The sequence below is a fragment of the Bactrocera tryoni genome, chromosome 3 (assembly GCF_016617805.1).
Source record: "Bactrocera tryoni isolate S06 chromosome 3, CSIRO_BtryS06_freeze2, whole genome shotgun sequence".
Classification (NCBI taxonomy): Eukaryota; Metazoa; Arthropoda; class Insecta; order Diptera; family Tephritidae; genus Bactrocera; species Bactrocera tryoni.
In genome coordinates this window covers 15480767-15503361 of record NC_052501.1, presented here as the reverse complement: position 1 = coordinate 15503361, position 22595 = coordinate 15480767, and the positions used below count along the sequence as shown (strand labels likewise).

Below are 22595 nucleotides of genomic sequence, written 5' to 3'. Positions count from 1 at the left end.
TAATTAATCTTTCGATTATTACCTGTACTCATCGATAGTTAAAATAAATACTTTTGTCTTTTGATATGAGATATTCCTAAACAGAAAACGGAATGAAGCCTTAGATACTCATCCAAGCTATCTTCGAATTTCCTCCCGAGAATCATAACACAGATAGAAAACTACGTCAAGCTGAAAAAACGACAAAGGCCAGTTTATGCACCCTCGTAAAGATAAATTGAATTGACTGAAGCATTTCTACACCCGTTCTTTTTAGTATATGTAAGGGCATTCCTAGATAAAAAAAAGTATGTTCTAAGCCATGTAGAATGTCAAAGCTTTTAAAGTGAGTTTATTTATGATAAACTTTTTACATAAATACTAAATGTAAAATAATTATGGTTCCTGTACATATTTCATAGTCAGAATATAATAATATATATTTCGTACCTTCGCCCTAAAACTAGTAATTACTGCAAATATTTCATGCAATTAAGTAATAGTTTCGCTACTATCACTTACTACAACAATACAGCTACAAAGCACATGCAAACCATGAACCCACATGCAATAGCGCCCTAGAGTATGCTACAGCAAGTACATTCAACCGCAACCGCGCCTTTGCAAAGTAACCGCCAACAACAGAGTGAGCCTCGAAGGAATTGTGCCCATTGCGACTTGCGGACGTTTGCATAACACAATTTTAGCTATGACTAGCTTTAGCATGTTGGTAGTGGGTTAACCTAGGCTATGGTTGCCCAACTTGCTGACTGCGAGTCCGCATGGCGTGCGCCGCGCGCGACTGACTGATTGCTGAGAAGCTGCTGAGTTGTGCCCTTTGAGGCGAGCGCCAGCACCCACAACGACTTTGCTAGCTGTCAGCAGCGCTAACGGTACACATACATACTATATATATGCCTGTGTGTGTGTGTCGCCGAGTTGAGACATTGGAATTATTGTCATCTGCATGCCGGGGCACGGCGCGTCGCCGTAACGGTGCTCATTTCTCAAAAATGCCAAGTTCGAGTAGAATTTTCAAACGCTTTTGCGACAAAACATTTTTCATACAAATATTTGTTTTCCTTTCTTCTGCTTCTACTTACTTTTCTGCCAGCGTTTTGTGTGTGCGGGTCTGCCTGCTACTTTGCTGAAATGCTAGCGCGAGCGCCTGGCCGATTGATGCATACATACACACACACATCCACGTAGGCGCACATATATAAATTGGAATTTATGTGATCTCCAGTGTGAGCGCGCGTGTGTGTATGCATGCGCTGGCCTGCAGCGCGAGGCCACATCAAGTCAAGCCAAACTAAAACAAAGCGCAGCGCCTAGCAGTCTTTCAAAGCTCAAGCGCGCCTCGCCTGGCCATTTCATTACATTCTATTTTATTATTTTATGGCATTTGCTTTTATTTAATTTTGCCAAGCGCGCTCTGGCGCCCCCGAACCCTCGCTCTCTCAACGACGCTTATTCAAGTTTCAACTTGATCCTGCCCCAATTCAATTGTTCTAATGCTTCCACCACCGCGCGCGCTCCTTTTTTGTGTACGTTTTTTTTTTTTTTTGTTGGGAAATTTTCGCTTTTGTTTTTGCTAAGCATTGTTGATGAAAAAGTATTGTAAGCGCGCGAGTGCTGCTTATGCATACAGGGTGCGGCAAGCGCGCTCATTTACGACATATTGCTTGTGTGCTTGTCGCGCCGCTTTCGTCTAGGATTGTGATGATGATTTCAACCCAACTAAAGCTATAAGTGTGCATATATATTTCTATGAGACTTGAGGCAGGCTCGTTAGCATATTTATATGTTGTTGTTGTTGTGCGTACTTACAATATCGTCCAAGTTGTTCGTCGGCTCCTTCATACCATCTCGTAGATGCGCAGCACAGCAATCTGCAAATTAAATGGAGAACAAAAGAAAAGTTAAATACAACAAAGTAAAAATTAATGCACACACACACACACAGCGACATAAACGCACACATACATAAACACAATTTAGTAAATATAAATACAAAATGCGGGTTTGCGTGCCGCCATAACATGGCATTAGCTAAATGGCCGGGTAGCGTGCGCACCACAGCACAGCCGGCGAAATTAAGAGCAAAGAGAGAGAGAGGGGGAGATAGAACGTCATTTCAATTGCTGCTACTTTTACGAGTTATTTGCATTTAAATGTCGTTTGCTGATAACAATTAAAATGAATGTCTGTCCGCGCGCGCACACATTCGCTTGGCCACGTGGCGCGGCATGAGCGGCGCTGTGTGCTTCACTTTCAAAACTTTCCAAATATTTTCACAGCAACGATATGGTTGTTGATGCGGCTTGGTTCGGCTTCAATTGAATTGGATCGGCTTGAATGGCATTGGTTTGGCTTGACTTGGATTGTCATGCTTGAGTGAATTTGAGCAGCGTTGCGCAGAAGGAACGCCGCCGCTACGCGTTCCACCGCATGACAGACCGTCCGGCTGACATGCCACATTGGTTTGGCTGTCGCCGATGGATTGGGTTGGCTGTCGCCAGCGCCACCATCAATGCTTTCATTGCTAATGTCATGGATAAAGCTGCTTGCGCTCGCGTCTCTCTTCCGCCTGCTTGAATCTTGTGGCCGCCCCGCGTCCACGGCGTATAATTGCCGGTGATTTAATCTTACGCATTTCCGCTATTTAAACAACACTTAAAACATCGTTTTGGTATTTTCTTTTTCATTTCGGTTTGCTCCTAATTTGGGTGGGAGTTTGGCTCATCACATTTTGCGCACAAATTAATGCCGCTCATTAAGCGAGGCGAGTCAAACATATGTACACTATTAGTGGCGCACACATATTTTCGTAACTAAACGACTGTGACTGTGGGTCGGGTAAGGTTCGATGACTGATTCGGAGTCGCACTTGAACTAAGTACTTTACGCAGTCCGTTGTGAAGCCATTAGAACAGAGCTCGTACATTCGATCTTAGAAGCCAGCAAAGCGACTTGTGCCCAAAACAAATTTGCTCGGGCGTTTAATATCTACATATTCCCACCTGCTCCCGTGCGATATCTGCAGGTGTGAGCTTCCAAGAGTCAACTCAAAGTTTTAACCATGAAAACGCGGAAAAACCAAGGAGTAAGTTTTGGGGTTTTTTCACCTCGTCTTCTTCCATGCAGCTTCTGCAGCTTTCGATAAGACGATAGAGTAATGGCCAGTTAGAATTCAAACAACTAGGGAAAGGCTGGCCTCCCAAAGGGCTGACTGGATCCGTCAAGATTGATCTTGAGTCAAAAGGAACTAGCGACAGTGTATGACCGGTTGGTAGCCCAGCGAGGGCAAAACTCTCATGAAACTCAGATATTCAGTAGTAGAACACAGGAGGAGAGTGGAGTCCAACCAGTTCCCATTCTATTGAAAGCGGAAATAGGGTACCTTTCCTTGCTAGCTTATCAGCATTACAATTACCTACGATTCCGCTGTGACCTAACACACATACTAGTCTTATCACCAAGTGAGTCGATGTCATTGATAATTCCTTAACCAGCACTGAACGCATGGTCACTGAACTCAAGGCTAGTATCGCTGCCCTGGTATCAGAGTGAATAGTCATTTCGCAACTTTCATGTAAAAGCCCAAAATCACAGAACAATATTGTTAATTTCACATTGCTATTGAAACTTAGTTAATGGATTACTTTATCAGAGCTATTCTTTACAATTAAGCTGCTCTTAGCATTAATTGAACAGGTTACTGGACCATTAAAATTAATGAAACGATAATAAATCAGAAAAATGATGCATATTCATGTATTATTTTCATTCACTAGATATTTGTCCGAGCTTTGCTTTCGATTTGTCGTACGTTAATTGTAGTTATTTGACGTGAAGTGGAGCGACCTACAAGCTCTTAACTGACTTCCAAGAGGTGAAGTGGTTTTACGAAGAACTTACTTTGGGCTTTCAGAAAACAACTGCTTTTTTTGGCGAAGAAGGAGTACTTCCTTTCAACCAAAGAATATAACAAATAAGATGCCAAGAAGACTACACTTAAGAATTAACATATCAATTGAACAATACAAGTTATCAGAACCGTCTATAGGAGCCAAAAGAGAGAGTCAAAAGCCTAACAATATGGCAGCAGCGGTGGCAAACCTCACTCAAAGAACGGTAAACCCACAGACTGCTACCGGACATCAATTTACAGATAGACAGACGATATGGGGCGTGGATTTCCACCTAACCCAAATACTAAGTGGACATGCTTGCTTTAGAAGTAAGCTTTACAGATTTCAGCTCGATATTAATCAGAATCCTCCGACGTGTTCAGATTGCTTTGAAGACTCTGAGCATGTATTTTTTATTGCCGTCACTTTTTAAGTACAAGGGAAACTGAAAATTAGAACACTCGGTGGTACTTTTACGATGGAAAAATTGACGATACTCATGTGTCAGTCCACTGAGAACTGGAAAGCAGTCAGGGAGGCGACAACCTTAATTATGACAAAACTGAGACATATAGAGTAGATTAGGCGTCCGCCAGCCCAACCCTAGAGGAGACTTAAATTGGTTTTCACTACCACGACGTAATACTTGGTTCCGTCGGAGAGAGTCAGGAGTTCGAAGTATGTTAGGTTTAGCGGCTTCAAGTTCTGCACTCCAGCTTTTGACACTTCGCCCTACTTAAAAAAAGCTTAATTGAAAAGTCTCCGGTTTACCACAATAAAACAGATTCTTTTGCCAGATTCGTGGTTGATACACTGATTATAGTGACTCTCCAACTTTCCGACACCATTTTTTTTATAGTATGATTCGTGTTTTGTTTCAAAATATGCCTCAGTTTCGGCGATCAGCTCTTCATTGGGCGAGAAATTCTTCTCAGTGACCATTCTTTTGAGAACAAGAAATATTCGCTGGGGGCCAAAACTGGAGAAAAGATCTCAAAAGGACTTAGATTTCGTTTTATCTACTAAATAATTTTTCTAATTTTTGTTTTTTTTTGTGCACCACCCTAGTAGCAAGTCAACTTCGTTTGCTCGGAAAATTTTTTAAATTTTATCAACAACAATAAAAACATACACTGCCATATACAATATTGTGTTTAATGAGCATTTCATACTGTTAAGATTGCGTGCCACACGTGCTTCATGAAATGGCATAAACGCTTGAAGGGGTAATAAGGCGCTAGTTGGCCAAGCGCTTGTGGAGTTGGAAATCGAAAAGAGTAGGAGTGACATATGGACATTTGCAGATAAAACTTAATGAGACAATTATTATTGCGGTGGACTTAAATGTAGGTATGTAACACAGTTTGATGGCCATGTGTCAAAACTCAAAGATATAAAAGACATAAATTATACATAACGAGTGTAAATATGTACATATAAGCGTATGCATGCACATGTGGGTATGTAATGCAAGTCGGCATTAGAGCTTTGCACAAGTAATTAATTCAAACAGAAAATTAAACGACAGCAGACATGCAAGTGTATGAATAAATATGTGCGTATGTATATATGTTTATGTGGGTTTATATGTACATATGTCCATATATGAGTACATGAGTTCATATGAGAGTACATATGTTAGCATGCCAATAAAAATTAACAACAAATAGCGTCAGTTGCCATTTGCAGCTGTGCAATTGCAGCAGCCACAAAACAAATATGAGCACATGCAGCCATATGCAAGCTTATAAATACATACATACATATATGCACATATGTACTGCCATATAACTAGTATGCAATTGTTGCTGCCGGTTTGCTGCTGCATTTAAAACCAGCTTCCAATTTAATTTTCCGATCATTGTGTATGGCCGCCGCATATATATGCACATACATTCACATATACATATGTATATACATACATTTGTATATACAATCACATACACATATATACATACATTTGTAATTACATTGTTTGTCACATATTCATCATGGCTTGCGCTGCGCCATGGCAATATTGTGGACAACAGCAGCAGCAGCAGCTTTGGCGTTCTCCGACGTGTCTGCAGCAATTAAGCTTCAGTTTAATGGTAAGTACATATGTATTAAACATTTGCTTCTCTGCATGTCCCCACATATATGTGTGTGTATTTGTATGCGTTGTAGTGAAAACCATTGGCAGTAAGAAGTTGTTGATTGCTTTGGAAATTGCGCAAGGAAGTGAATTTGAAAATTTCATGTGTCGAAGCAAAATTTTTGTTTGATAATTACTTCGTGCGCTTTCTACGTGCCAAGCTTCGGAAATGTCTGCCAACGTTTCAAACTGGTATTTAAGTAAGTTTTTTTGTTGTTGCTATTGTTGTTTTTGGGAAAAGTCCAAAAACTTTCTTTTCAATAAATGGCCTTTCAAATGTCAATGACTGACGGCGTTGTTGTTGCGTTGGGAAATTGTGTGGATTGGAAATGCTTTTCTATATACATATGTAGATATATAAGTACATACATATGTATGAGCATACAAGTGTGTAAATTCAGTTATGTACAAACATATCGTCACTTAAAATGCAAAATAACGTAACATCACTTTTCATAAGTTTACAGGCGAAGGAAAAACGATATAGTGGAGACCACACATATTGAAACAAAATTTGAGTTTTGGTTATAAAATGGTTATATATTGCTAATATATTGGTTACGTATTGGATATATATTGGTTATATATTTGATATATATTCCTTATATATTGGTTATATATTTGATATATATTCCTTATGTATTGGTTATATCTGACAGTGGAAGCTAAATTTTTTTGCTACATTTATATAATAGGATGTAGTGAATCGTAAGCATTAAAAACCTCAATTTCGATTCCTTTGATGAAACGTTGTTTTGCATTTTAGGCGGCGATATATATTTATTGTTGATATTTGTGTAAAATCGGCTTTTCAGGAATTGCTTGAAATATGTGATAAGGAGCTGGCGATTATTGTCGCCACAAATAGTCACTTACATGAATTAATTACTGGTTGTTGATGTATAGAGAAATATTTTGTAGACAGATATTCTTAGTAACAACAGTCAGAGTCACAAAATATTGCTATAGTAACCTCAAGAATAATGAAATGTCGTTCATTGAAACTGTTATAGAGTAGATGCTCTAACATATCAGTTAGCTTAACGGATATTTTTTCGAATAGCAAAGTGTAATATCAGTTAGTTTAACCGGTGTTTTTTCGGATAGCGAAGTGTAATATCAGTTAGTTTAACCGATATTTTTCGGATAGGAAAATGTAATAATATTTTTCAGTTAAGCTGTGTCACCAACGGTATTTCTCTTTACAATTATTTTTGAAAGAATACTCATATAACAAAAAATCAATCTGAAATGATAAGCTGACGAAGCACAACATAAAATGGAAAAACAGATAACATAACAGACCATAGTACAATATAGTATTGCATAATATAACATAGCATAACATAAGGTAGCATATCATTCTATAGTTTAGTTTAAACATAAATTGTTGTGCACATTCCACGGCAATAAAATTAATTAAAAATAGCATATAACAGCTGGACGCCAGCAAACGATAAGATAACGAAACGTAATGTATAACAGTAGAAAAAAGAAAAAATAGCATGGCATAAACGAAAACTGAATCTTCGGAAACCCTACAAAGTATATATGGGAATGATTATATACACAACTTATCTCAAAAATCGTATGTATACTCTAAGTACTCGTATACTCATCTGGATGTCGGGGCATAAAGGAATTGCCGGCAATTGACTAGCTGACAAAATCAACGGCAATCCTGTGGCTTATAAGATGGTGGTACCAGTACACTGTACAACCTTACAAAGTTTAAAAAACATGTAAAACCTCCTTACAAAGAATTTTCATCAACCAATCGCATTCTAAGCTGGGCACTTTAGGTTAAAGAAGCACTTGTCCAACATAGACATGGCCAGTTGTGCCAACTGTCGGATTTGCGACATGGAACTCGAAGCTCTTGGGCACTTGATTGTAGATTGCACATTAATCTATAGATGCAGGCTTAAGACTTTACATTTATTGATCTCAATATAGATCACATCACGTCAAAAGCGGCCAGCATGTTCTTGGAACTTAACAGAGTGCTCGGACTTTTTGGATAAATATGATGGAAGTGAGTGCGCAATAGACCTTAGGTCGTGATGCAAACCTCAATTAAATTTTATTATCTTCTATTAATTAAAAAATGCACCTGTAAAAAATATTATAGCTTTGGTGCAGTCGAAGTGTAGATTTTTTTCAAAAGTACATTTTTCTAAAAGGTTGAACAGCGAATTTTTGAAATTTTTTGTTTTCATTGGAATCACAATTAAGAAATTGTTTGATATTTTTCAGAAGTGTTTTGAGGGCTATTGCATTCTATTTCTTTTTGCGTATCACAAATCATTCAATGAAGGTTGTAAAGATCTCGCAAGCTTGCCTCGTCCATATTATTCTGTTAATGACGATAACATTAAAACTATGAAAGCAACAGTACTTAAAAATCACAGAGTAGTTAACAAAGAGGAAAGCAGAGGATCACATCACTTATGCACCGACTCAACACATTTTAGTTAATGTTTTGGGTATGAAACTGTCAATGCTAGACTTGTACCAAAAAGACTGGAATCTTTTTCAAAATTTCAAACGGATTACATAAAAAACAGACACAAAAGAGTTGCTTCACAACGTATTTGAGGACTCTACGTTCATTAAGCGCATCGTTGCTGGTGATGAGACGTTGGTTTTTGAATAAGTCATTGAAACGACAGTGTATGAAAAATTTTACTACGCGAAGGCATGCTGGTATTATATCAAAAAAGTATACTATTGGGTAGTCGAAAAAGTATTTTCACATTTTGTCAATATATAAGTATGTAGTATATCGTTGCATAAGCATATCTCTCAAAAGTGGTTGACCAAAATGGTACATATATGTTTATTCATTTATTAGTATAAATACAAAAAAAATAAGTTGAGGTTTGTTTAGTAATACGAAAAGACTTTTTCGACTACCCATTATTAGAGCGAATATTTATTGGTTATAATAAATCTAAACTTTTTCGCAGTCCGGGTCAATTCAATTAGACTAGTTTTTGCAGTTAAACAAATAGAAATGGAAATTTGCAGAAAAATATGGACTTACTGAAACCTCTATGCTAAAATTCTGTCTGTTAAGCATCGAAAATGATCTGTCATAGAACTGATCTTACTATTATCTTACTCGCTTGATTATAACATATTAAATGACAAATGCAAAGACAATAGTCGATCTTAAACACTTTTCAAATTTACTGACATTAATAAAATCTCAACAATGCTACAGAAATTCCCTCAATTTATGAGCTATTTACAGCATAATAATACTCTTAACGAACTTCACTCAATTTTATTACCGCTCAGTTGTAACTCAAGCCTCATAAAAGTCAGTCGATAATAAAAAATAAAAACAATTTCAATGCAGTCCTAACGGTTTAACCAAACGCAAATCACTTATTTGATTTTTATTTACATTTTATCTGACTGCTTCATTAAACTCCACCTGCTTAGTGCCTCACTCAAGCCGCCAGGTGGCAGTTTAAGGTAGTTAAGCATTAGTTATGCCTTGGGTTGCATCATTTATCACTGTCAGTTGTCATTGTTATTTGATATGTATGTATGTGTGTCATAACTGTATACTTCCTCAAAACAACTGCTTTGCTTATGAGCGTGTGTGTGTGTGGGTGTAAGTGCAAGTGAGATTATGAATGAATGCGTATTTCATAAAATTATTTTGTGTTCCAACTGTGCACTTTTTCTGTTTTCTTCAATTTTTCATTTCTCTCTCTCGATTTCTCTTATCTTCGATACTTTTATGACGCCCACAAATGCAGCACGTGTGTGGCAGCTTATCAGTTGCTCAGACTCAGACAGGCACACATAAGTATTTGTTGCTGTTAGCTGCAACGTGCGTGGGTTGAGAAATTTAATTTTGTGAGGATGTGAAATTCAAAGGAATTTTCAGCTATTAAGTAACGTTATGCAGTTATAATGTGTAAATGTCAGGCGTATGGGTGGTTAGGTTTTAATTCATTCTAGGGATTCAGACATTTAAGCGGCTTAATTTCGATAACAACAGCTTCAATATGCATTTGTATTGAGTTTGCTTAAAGTCTGAATTATTTTGAAAAGGAAATTAAATGCATATATGTACATATTTCCAAAATATATGACTAGCCGATTGTGTCTTCCTCTTCAAACCACAAATTAAGCAACTTAAGTCTTTGGCTAATAAATGTTTAATTGAAAGCCGCTTAACTCTCTAATTCAATGGCTGCTGCACTTCACACATACACACACACACTTAAGCTCATTTTGAGAAAGGAAATTGAAATTCGAATTTTCACTAGCTTTTAATTAATATTTGCATCAATTTTGTGGCAGCAATTTATCACTTTTTGAGCACACGAGTGTATATAACTTCAAAAGAAACACTTTCCAACATTTACGTGGGGGAACAATGAGTTTTTGAAATCCTTGAGAATTGATGTGAAAATGAAGATTGCTCTTACAGGCTTGTGTCTATTTGAAAAGTTAAGAAAATACGTTAACTTCGGCTTCATCGGGATTATTACGAGTAAACTATGCACAAATAAAAAAGTTCTCCGTAAAAAGATTTAGTGTTGACAGGCCAGTTTGTATGACAACCATATATGAAAAGCACTATAAACTTATCGCGTTGAGTTCGTATATGAGAGTATATGTACATATGGATACCTAATTGAATTGGTATAATCGCTTGTGATTTCATTTCTATTTTATTATATTAGACTAAGTAAGCTAAAACTGCACTGTTTGCCAATATTCACTGTCTTTTGAAGTAAACATAATTTTTTATTAATTATACCATTTTATGTGATTTATACCAATTATTTTCTCAATTGATTAATCTCCATAAGCTGTCGAATCGATAGTTTTTTGTTATACCAGTTTATATATTTATACCAGTTTATGTAATTTATGTAGTTATCTGCCGACAATAACAATTCGGTTACGAGAGTATATATGGATATCTAATTGAAGTGGTATAAACGCTTGTGACTCCATTTCTATTTTATTATGTTAATATAAGTAATTTAAATCAACTTTTTGCATGGTTTGCCAATATTCACTATCCTCAAGTTAGCAAAAATTCTTATTGATACTTTATGCGAGTTATATTTTCAATTGGATAATCTTCCAACCTGTTAAATCGATAGTGTTTTCGTTCTACTGGATTGCACATTTATACCAGTTTACACTATTTATCTAGTTATTTATCCATATCTGCAATTCACCAAACAGAATAAAACTATTTATACCAGTTTTATATTATTTGTTTATATTTATACCAGTTATATTTTCAATTGACTAATCTCCATAATCTGTCGAATTGATTGTTTTTGGTTATACCTGTTGATATATTTATACCAGTTTACGTTATTTATATATTTATATGTCAATATCCGCAATTCTTCAAACAGAAAAAAATTATTTATACCAGTTTTTATACGAACTTTTTATGTAATTATACCAGTTTGAATGATTTATGCCAGTTTTTTAAAGATATTCTGTCATATAAAAGATGTTTCATACATCAACTTGAGTTTGATCAGTTAGTTTGTATGTCAGCTCTATGACGTAGCTTATCGACCATCGATCTAAACAGTTTCTTTAAAAATTCTAGCGATGCCTTGCATAATAACCTATGCCAAATTTCGTAAAAAATATAAAAGTTTTCCATACAAGATCATGATTTTGATTCAGTTCGTATGACAGCTATATAATATAGTGTTCCGGTATCGCTTCGATTCCAAAAAATTAGCAGCTTCTTTGATAGCAAAGCACAATTCGCAGATACATATATACTCGTACAATAGGCTAAATCAACTCAACTCATCACACTGATAATTTAGAGTTATGTTTTATGAGATCTCCGTTGTTGCTTTTTGGTTCTTAAAAACTTTGTGGCGAGTTTAATGCCTAAGGATATACATACATATATAATTAATATAGTATGTATGTATATAAATATATTTTTGACTCCTAAATTTACCATACTCTCTTCAAAATTTCATAATTCACACCATAAATCATAAATCTTGCAAATTAAGCTTTGACCTTTGTAATTATAATTAACAGCTTCATTGACTAGTTATAAATTTAAAGCATGATTAATTCACACAAGCATACACACATGCATTTCATCAATGATTAAATTTTGGCATAAAGTATCTCTAAACCTACATATACAAGCAACCATAACTTTCAATTTAGTCTAAAGAGGCACCTACAACTCACTGCGCTCTACAGAAACACTCATGCCCCTTCGAGTGTAAGCAGCTCGATATAAAAATTACCTCAAACAGTTATTTTTACAGTCATAAAATGGCTATCCTAATAACTTGTACCCAATTTTAGGGCAGCAATTAATCTAAAGCATCAGCTAAAACCTAATGTGGCTAGGTCCATAATGGAATCGGTGTTATTATGCATTCTTGCGCGTAATTACGAAATTCTATGTTATGCTCCAAAAAGGGAAATTTCTCAATTAAGTGTGAAATTAGATTTGGCCAAACACAATCTAGATAATGTCGCTAAGAAATCTAAATATCAAATTTCTATGTTTAAATTGCGGTTGCCATTATGTTGGCTGACCTTTGCTCTAATTAACTCAAGCCAGCTGATGAAGTGGTGGGAAATTACACACAAAGGAAATAACATTGGCGACACAAATTTGATTGTATAAGGTTATTTAGAAGGTATAAGATTTATGATGTTTATGTATGCGTATGTATATATGAAAGTATTTATGCATTAGAGATTATTGTGTGTGCCTTTTGAGGTAGATTTATACTTTTGATTATATTCCGAGAGTATGCCAGTTATGTAATGGTCGAAATATTTATTGTGAAGAAGTGTTAGTGATGGCTTACGGGCATTAAAGGGTTTCTAAAATTCCACTAGCAATAAATTATGTCCATAAAAATTTAGGAAATAAAGGCAAATTATCTCAATAGCACTTCACAAATATTTCTAACAAAAATTTCTTGAGCTATATATTGTATTATCTAGCTGACTAACTCAGATTCTTTTTCTATTTATATCCAGCGCCTTGACTTTAAGCGCATACATTGATGGCTCTACATGTTTAAAACCACCTACGAGCCACAGATTATTCATATGGTAAACTTTTCCATGAAAATAGCATACTAAGGAGACTATAACTTGTTGATAAAAAAAAGATCTCAGTACACAAATTGCTGTTGCTCAGTAGCTGGCGGGGAGCCAAAGTCTTGTGAGGAGGTATTTTACTGAAAGCCGCTTACTCTTGCTTTTCTCTTTATTTATACTTATTATACAAGCGTCTAATAAATATTGAAAAGATTTTAAGGTTGGTGTTGAAATAAACCTAGGCCAAGCTTAACTCATAAAAAAATTAAAAAATAAAACCTCAATTCAAATGGAGTTTATTCTTAAGAGCTGAACTCTGAGAGGATCAATATTATGACGCTGTAAGTATGATCATGATGTGGTATCATTAGTTGAATTCGAAGACGATTTTTTCGAAATTAAAATGTGAAATTGTTTAACTCTATAGTAGCTGGTTTGAAAAACAAACTTCATAATTTTATAAAACAAGTTCCAAGTTCAGAATAATCTTTTTAACCACATGGAGAATAGTATAAGTAAAGAAGACATAAAAAGAGATTATAAAAAAACATCCATATATTATCCTTACTTTGTTGTTGCTACACCTGTGAACTCAAAGAAAACGAGCAGAGTAGTGGTGAATCGAATACAACTAATACTAGATCAAGTAAAAATACATTCGGTATTTTTTCAAAAGTTGGATTTAATAAACTGTATCTCGTGTTACGTATAAGTACGGATGCATCAGAAATATGGAGTTTGAGAGCTAAGATTTCTAATGAAAATACTATCAGACAGTTTTCCGATTGCTCACTTCACTATTTCTTGAACACGCGTCAAAGATGAACTTCAGCGAAGAGAAAATATGTCAAATTTGTCTTCAGTTAAGATGAAAACGCAAGCCAAGAGGCTGAAAATATGAATAGCGTTTATGGTTCTGATACTATAACAACCTGATAAAATAATGAAAATTGTAGGGTCCTGCCCTCGGGTAAGCACTGTTTCGAATGCTCAGGAGCTCGGATGACACAAAAACCGTTTGGTACAAGCTTTCATCTGCGAGTCGTTGCTAAATCGCAACAAATCCGATCCTCTTCTAAGGCGATTGATCACTGGGGGGTAAAGGTGGGTCACTGCTACTAACTCAAGCAAAAACGGTCATGGTCTAGTTACAGTGAGCCGGCGCAAACGATGGCCAAACCAGTAGTAGTCAATCAATCAGGAATGGTATGCTGTATGTTTGGTGGGATTAGCAGGAAATCATCTACTTTTAGTTCATGCCCTAAAACCAAACTCCTAACTTAGTTCTGTACTGTCAGAAATTGTCGCCTAAAGTAAGCAAACACCACAAGATGAATATATGTAAGTATATGTTAAACTCAGTGTTTATGAGTATTTTTGAGTTGCAATGTGTATGCGAATGTTAAAATCCGTATTTATGAGTAAGGTCTAATGCTAATACCAACAAAAAAGGCCAGTAAACTGGAGTTTAAGCCATAAAGTCTATGTCTATGTTAAACTCGGTAATTAGGAATAGTGTTTAGGTGTTCAACTGCACATAGGTCACTAAACTCGACTTTGAGTTTGAGTAAGCAAACGTCCAGACCTGACCAGCTTTTACCAATAGCAGAGAAATTATGTTTCAGCAGGCCACATAGACCGATAGTGGCTCGACAAAAGCTCCTGAAACTTGGTTGGGAATTTTTTGTGTCTTATAGTTTGGGCCTGTGCCTTATAGTTTGGACCTGCCATCAAGTGATTATTCTCTGCTTCTGACTAAGGCGAATGACTTTGCTGGTAAAAAAAAATGCTTCATAAATTGCTTATGAAGCCGACTGGTATAATTTTTTGTCATTAAGTATAAAAGTCTCTTTAACAAGTTATCGAACAAATCGATGCATATTTCACCTAAATCGGACAATTCTAACTCTATGTTGAAAAAAACCTTCAATCTAATGTAAAAATAATGTGTTTCTTTCATTAAGCCTTATTTGTGGTACATACAACCGTGAGGATTATTATTTCAAATAAAAAGAGCAAATTATGTAATTGATTTTCTTGTAACAGAGAATGAGAAATTTATGGCGTTACGGTAATTGCTATGAAACTCTCTGACATGAATAGTAGTTGCGCTGCGTATTCCGGTATTCCGCTAGGATTTCATACACTAAATTTTCATGCATATTTTACAAACAACTCTATGAGAGTATGCGTTGGAGTGTGCAATTTATAGATAGCTAAGAACATACATAGATGTGAATTTGTATGTACATTTAGACATATATATTCAGAGGCAGTAGGTCGTAAGCATTATGCTTTTAGTTATGCTATTTAACCAGTGTTTATGCCTAACATTTATGCGAAGTGCAAATGCCGATCAGCTGCATGCGCACCCACCGACGCTGAATGCGGGCAAGTAAACACAGCAATTTGCATGCAAACATACAGACACACATATTGATAGAGATTTATTTATACGTACATGTGTGTGTTGGCGGCTGAAAGCATTGAAATTCCACAAATGCATTGTGCGAGTACAAAGTGCGCATCCAGAGTTATGTAAGCACGGGTAATTCACGTGCCTCCCTCAGTAATTTCATACAAATATTACGCCGTATGCATGTGCATGTGTGCTTGTATGAGTGTAATTACATCGGCGGATTTCTCGTTTCGCTGGCGATAATCAAATCATGTATGCCGGTAAACAAATGTGCGAATACGCCTGCGCCCGCACCCGCGTCTGCTTCTGTTGGCGCGTTAATTTGCGTAAACACAACCGCACATTTGCAAACAAACACATATGTATGTGTGTGTGCGGATGTGAATATTTGAAAAAACAATTTTCATTTGATTTATTCACTGCACTCATTGATGCATCAAATATCGTATAAATAAATTATTTGTGCGGTAATTGAATCGCATATCGCTGAAAAATGGCATTACGATGAAGCTGATATATATGCGAGCTGTGGCATATATGTACATACATACATACCATATTTGACCGGCGGAATATTAAAAACGCAAATAAAAGAAATATTGAGTGAATGTATTTGTGGTTGCAGGCTTATAGTAGGGAGGTCCTTAAAAGTAAACAGAAAATATCAAATTTTGTACCCTGTGATCGTTTTGGTTGAAGAAATTTGGCCTGTTCGATTCGCTATGGCAATTGAAGCTATAAAAGCACAAAAATCTTCTTTAAAAATGCAGACAAGAAAGTAACTATAAAGTTATCACGCTGAGTACGCATGTATGTATATGAGAGTATTAGTGGTCTAACTGAAGTGGTATAGTTGCTTGTGACTCCATTTATATTTCTTAAACTAACATATCCAAGTATTTCAAATCAGTTATTTGCTCGGTTTGCCAATATTTACTGTCTTCTGAACCAAACACAACTTTTAATTGATTATACCAGTTTATATGAATTATACCAGTTATTTTTTCAATTGGTCAATATGCGCAAACTGTCGAAACTTTAGATTTTTTTCTTTGACCAGTTTATGTATTTATACCAGTTTATTTTATTTATCTAGTTATCTGCAATACCCATAATTCATTAAACCGAAAAACTTTAATTTTAATGTATCAGTTTTATAAATTATTATACCAGTTTACATGATTTATGCCAGTTTTTTATCCAACTTATTCTACCCACTACCGATTTAGAATGAGTTTATAATTACTAGTCTGAGTAATTTAAATCAATTACTTGCACGGTTGCTAATAATCGTAGTATTCTGAAGTAAACACAACTTCTAATTGATTATAGCAGTTTATGTGACTTATACCAAATATTTTTTCGACTTACCAATGTGCACAAGCTGTCAAATCTACAGTTATTTTCATTTTACCAGTTTATGTTATTTTTATAGCTTTCTGCCCATCTCTTCAACTTATTAAACTGAAGGCATTTTATATACTATTATACCAGTTTTATATATGATTATAACAGGTTGTAGAAGTATGCCAGTGTTTTATTCAATTTCTCCTACCTCCTGCTAATTTGAAACGAGTTTACACTTAAATTTATTATTTAATGCGACTCCAAGACAGCTTATATATCAATATACCAGTTTAAGATATTTATACCAGTTGTGAAAGCGTTCCAGAATCAACCTATTTGAAGAGAATTTATATTCATTATATCACGAATTATTATTTATACTAGCTAATGTTCGATTTGCCGGTCTCTAACCAGAGTTTTTACTTCTTTATACTAGTTTATAAGATTTATTACAATTGTGTATTCATTTTACCACTATTTAAAATCTACTATATCGCACATAGTTTTTATTCATCCAGTCTCTGTGGGAATGTACACAATCTACTGAAACGAAGACAGTTAATCTCATTGTAGCTGTTTATGTAATTTATACCAGTTATTTGTTCAACTCGCCTATCCACACCTTTGCAGAATCGACAGTTTTAATATTGTTATACCAGTTTTGGTTATTTATACCAATTATTTGTGCGACTTTTCTATCTATAATCTGCAACAATAATATCAATTTAATTGTATCAGTTCGCGTGATTTATACCAGCTACACATTTGATGTGCCATTCTTTAAATATTTCAGAATTGAGGACAGTTTCTGAAGAATCGGCAGCTTTTATTTATTTACACCAGTGTAAGTGATTTATACCAATTTTTTGTACGAAGCATTGATCAGCAAAGCTTTTTCAAATTAATTCTAGTTAAGTTTGGAGACGTTTCGAGTATAGAACTACATACCTTTTGAGACACATCTCAACAAGTTTTGAGAAGCACCACGCTCTGTACGTGCTACATACATACATAATACAGTCATGGCGATTAGGACCGTTAATCTTTACAAATTTTTAAAATTGTACTCTAAGGACCACCCCAATTCGAAAAATTTTAAATACTTCTATAACTCTAAATCCAAGCTAAATAAATCCACAAAGCCACAAATGCTTGTTTACACTGAGCTTCAACCGCAGAAAAAGCGAATTGGCGAAATAATTTAAAAAATAACACAAATATCCTAAATAAATTATAATTTGAAATATACGTTTAATGCAATTACCGACTCAATCAGTCGAATTGGTTTATCTAATCTGGTTGATTTCTTTTTTCATATAAATGTAGAAATTTATATTACTATTCATTAAGAGTACACTAAAAAGCCAACCGCAATTCTCAATTGCGCAATTAATGTTATGATTATGATCACAATTATTGTTGTTGCTGTTGTAGTGCAATTATAAAATGATATTCTAGGTTTGTAATTATTTTCGCGTTAAAAATTTACAATTGAAGCTCAGCAAATAACCGCACACAATCCACACATTTACTCATCACTAATGAGTTCACATAGCGAATAACCTCACAAAAGCTGCAGGAGCCGGCTAAACTTTAAGGCGGTTGAATTAGCTGAGTCTATGAATGACAACTGGATCGCTAACCGGTCATGTGTAACCAGTTAAAGGCTAACGTGCGAAGAACTTGGAATTTTAGAGTAAAAACTTGTGAAAATTTTCGGAAGTCGTTGATGAAAGAGCAAAATAGTTGTTGAAGGAATAATCCTGTCTTTATGTACGACAAAATATTATCAACGGAGAAGCGATTCTCATACCATACCAATCAGATAATGTTTAAGATTCATGTCATTTAGATTCCAGCGAACAGTAGTCTCTGAGAATTCGTTAGAAAGTTTCAGTTTTAATAAGTAGAAAGTTCATTGGAAAGTTTCAGTTTTAATAAGTAGAAAGTTCATTGGAAAGTTTCAGTCTTAATAAGCCGTTTTAATCCAGCTGCGTTGCTAGGTTCTGATTTCAAATATTATCAGCACTATTTCTACATACAGTTGAATTACAAAAACTCGAGTTAAAGGCTTAGTTCTTGTCAAAAACTGACCAGTATTCTGAAATTTAAGAAAACTGCGAGTTATTGATGACAAATTTTTCAAACGTGCTGGCAAAATATTAGCGAACAAGCTTATGGCTCTTAAATCCTAAGCAGGTGGTGCTCAAGGTGAGCTGAAAGCATAAGTTGTGTGTATTAAAAACTGTGTGGTGTTTAACGTTTAATGCCAAAAATAATATTGAACACCAAAAAGACCAGTAAACTCGAGTTTAAGCCACAACGTGAATGTGTATATTAAACTACGTGTTTATGAGTAGTGTTTAGTGTTTAACACCAAAAATAACAGTAAACTCGAGTTGGAGCCATAACGTATATGTATATGTTAAACTCCGTGTTTATGAGTAGCGTTTAGTGTTTAACACTAAAAAGGCCAGTAATCCCGATTTTAAGCCATAACGTAAATATATATGTTAAACTCAGTGTTTATGAGTAGTGTTTAATGTTTCACACCAAAAAGAACAGTAAACTCGAGTTTAAGCCACAAGGGGAATGTATATATTAAACTCAGTTTTTAAGAGTAGTGTTTAATGTTTAACACCAAATAGGTCAATAAACTCGAGTTTGAGATATAACGTCTATGTGTATGTTAAATACTGTGTTTATGAGTAGTGTCTAATATTTTGCTCAACACAAAAAAAAAAAACAGTGAAATCGAGTTTAAGCCACAACGTGGATGTATATGTTAAACCCAGTGTTTATTAGTAGTGTTTAGTGTTTAACACCAAAAAGACCAGTAAACTCGAGTTTAAGCCGGAACGTGGAAATACTTGCTGAACTCCTTTCTTTCCAAATTTTTTTTCCTTTTTCCAAATTTTTATGCAAATATGGAACAAATTTAAATTTTTTTTTTCTAATATACTATATGGAATCCTATAAATTTACTGTCTAAATTTGATTTGACAGCTTTAAGTCTCAAACTAGAAAAAGCCAACATTTATCGAATAATAAATTTAATGCATTTATGTCCTTAATATTAACGGATAATGCGTCAAAAAAAATGATATTTAACTCGATAATTTGCATTAAAAAAATTAATGCCATCATTCAATTAAAGTTTGTCACCTAAAATAATTGCTGCGAACGCATATAAAATACCCCCAACCAAGCAAATTAATGGCTTTATCAAAATGTATTAAACTAAATGGCGAAAAACAATGCGAACTCAATTATGCCAGCAAAAATTATAACACTGCACATAAAAAAGGATGTCTATGTGTATGCAGGTATTGTGAAATACAGTTATTTGCCGCAAATAAACTAAAAAAAACTGAAGTTTTATGGTCATGCCAACCTTTATTATAAATTCCGACGCGTTAATTGTTATTGCAAAAATGCCTGACGCCGCTTTTAAAAATTCAATTTCAAATAATTTTTCTGCATTTTTTCAGAGCAGCGCCAAAGAGCATTGATAAAATATCGATATATGCAATTTGTAAAATAAAAGTGATCAAAAATGACAAAGAAAAATTGAAATTAATAGATTTTAACAAAAGCGGGAAAAACACCGTGAAATAAGCGGACTATAAAGGCTATGGAAGACAAAAAAGACGGCACACAAAGCGTAACATGTACTTATGATACGGTTCAATACTTTTTGTCAGCACTGTGCGCGGGAACTGCCAAAAACACGTGGATCGAAGAAAAAACAGTGTTCGACAATTAAGCTGTAAAAAATCAGTGAAAAGCCCAGTGAATAAACACACTAAGGCTTACACATAGCGCGATTTTGAACGCAACATGCTTTTTATATGTAACGGTTGCTGCAACTAGCCCTGCAGGCAAAAAGTAGGTCTATGCTGATCTATTTTTATCAAAAAGTAGATTTTGTATTGCGCCAAATTTCCAAATCAAATGAAAAGGAACTGATTTTTTGCCACTTAGTCTGAATTTGAGATCCCCCCAAAACTAATACGGACGTTGAGCAATACCAAAAGCTCCGTTAGGATCGGGAAGGTCCTCTCCGAGCTGAGGTTTCAGGCTAAGCGACCTCAACAACCACGACGTTATGCTTTTTCAGAATTGATAAGGAACCAGTATTAACACCACCAACAATGTCAGGCTTGAAATTCAACGCAGAACAACTCTTGCCAACGTACATGCCATGCTACTTCGGACTTCGGGTAATTGAGAAGTAAAGTCCTCTCTCGACGGACAAAGTCCGATCTTTATAAGTCACTCATCATCTCCGTCCTGGTATATGGTGCAGAAGAATGGACGATGACAACATCTGATGAGTCCTCGTTACGAGTTTTCGAGAGAAAGGTTCCTTGGAAGATTTATAGTTTTTTGCGAATTGGCACCGCGAATGCCGCAGTTGTATCCGACGACATTGACATCGTTCAGCGAATTAAGAGGCACCGGCTACGCTGACTAGGTCATGTCGTCCGAATGGATTGTTTCCGACTCTGATAGTATTCAAAGCAGTATCCGCCGTGAAGCAGAGAAAGAGGAAGGCCGCCAATCCCCTGGGAAAATCCAGATGCAGAAGGACCTGGCAACACTTGGAATCTGCAATTGGCGCCAAACAGCGAAAAAGAAGAACCTTTGGCGCGCTGTTGTAAACTCGGCTATAACCGCGAAAGCGGTATCTACGTAAATAAAGAAGAAGAAGACAACTAAGCACTTTTGGATTATCACTTGAAAGTGGTCTATAGGTGATATGATAGGTAGAGAAAAGGCTCTGCTAAATTCGTTAAATGATGGAAGCACCACATACATGAACACTTCCTGGAGATTAGCATGTACTGAATTCCAAAATTTTTCTAGTTTTAAGGTTATTTGCTTTCAGCAACAAATTTTAAGTGCTTCCGAATCAACGTAACATGGAAATAAAGCTAAGCCATCTCTTGAAGGCTGAATATAGCTTTGGGAGTTTAAAACCGTTATAGCAATCGATAGCAGAGGATAAATCTATATCTAATAAATCTTTGATAGCAATTATTGCAGTCAGTATATTGCAAAAGCTCGTGAAAAGGAAAGGAAATGAGGTGTCTATTCTTATCGTTTTCAGGTTCTTAGTTTCCAGTTGGAGCCTTCACCTCTCAGCCTTAGAATGCCAAGGCAACAGCTCATCTCAAAGCTTTAACGACAATGGATAGACAACTTCGCTTAACAATGAAGAAAATAGATGTTTTATGACAACATGGATGGGAATTAATAACTGTAGTTTAGATAAAGGGGATGCCTTAGTCCAAAATCGATTTTAGAAAGCGGTGCGCGATGATAGCAGAAGTAGAAAAATGCATATAACCCGCATTGAAGGTATAAGTTAGGGAACGATTTGGCAAGAAATGTCTTCCCACGTGTCCCACGCGGACCACTGATTTCATTAACCGTTATTTAGTTTTCATTGTTACTTGTGTTGCTATTATTCTCTCTGTTGTTTTGGCAAAAAGTTTTCTCGTCTCACCGCAAACTCAGTCGCGCCGACACCGCGCCGTTTGGCGGTAACATGCTTTTCCGCTTGTCAAAGTGTTTACTTTCGCGCTTTTTATTTCCTTTGTAAGCCACACGCACACGCACAAGACTCTGACACATGCATAGAGTCGAACTTGTACGGCCTCAGACACGTACTGTCGTCTGCATTGTGGTGAAAATGAAAGGAAAA

General features: G+C 35.6%; 1 protein-coding gene across 1 annotated transcript in view; it reads right to left on the bottom strand.

Annotated features, from left to right (window-relative positions):
• Positions 1 to 22595, bottom strand: part of LOC120771034 (apoptosis-stimulating of p53 protein 1) — a 123950-nt gene that overhangs the window by 84372 nt on the left and 16983 nt on the right. The window contains exon 2 of the mRNA XM_040098823.1: positions 1810 to 1871. Within this exon, the coding sequence (XP_039954757.1) occupies positions 1810 to 1842 (33 nt within the window). The 5' untranslated portion in view covers positions 1843 to 1871. The remainder of the gene's footprint in view (positions 1 to 1809; positions 1872 to 22595) is intronic.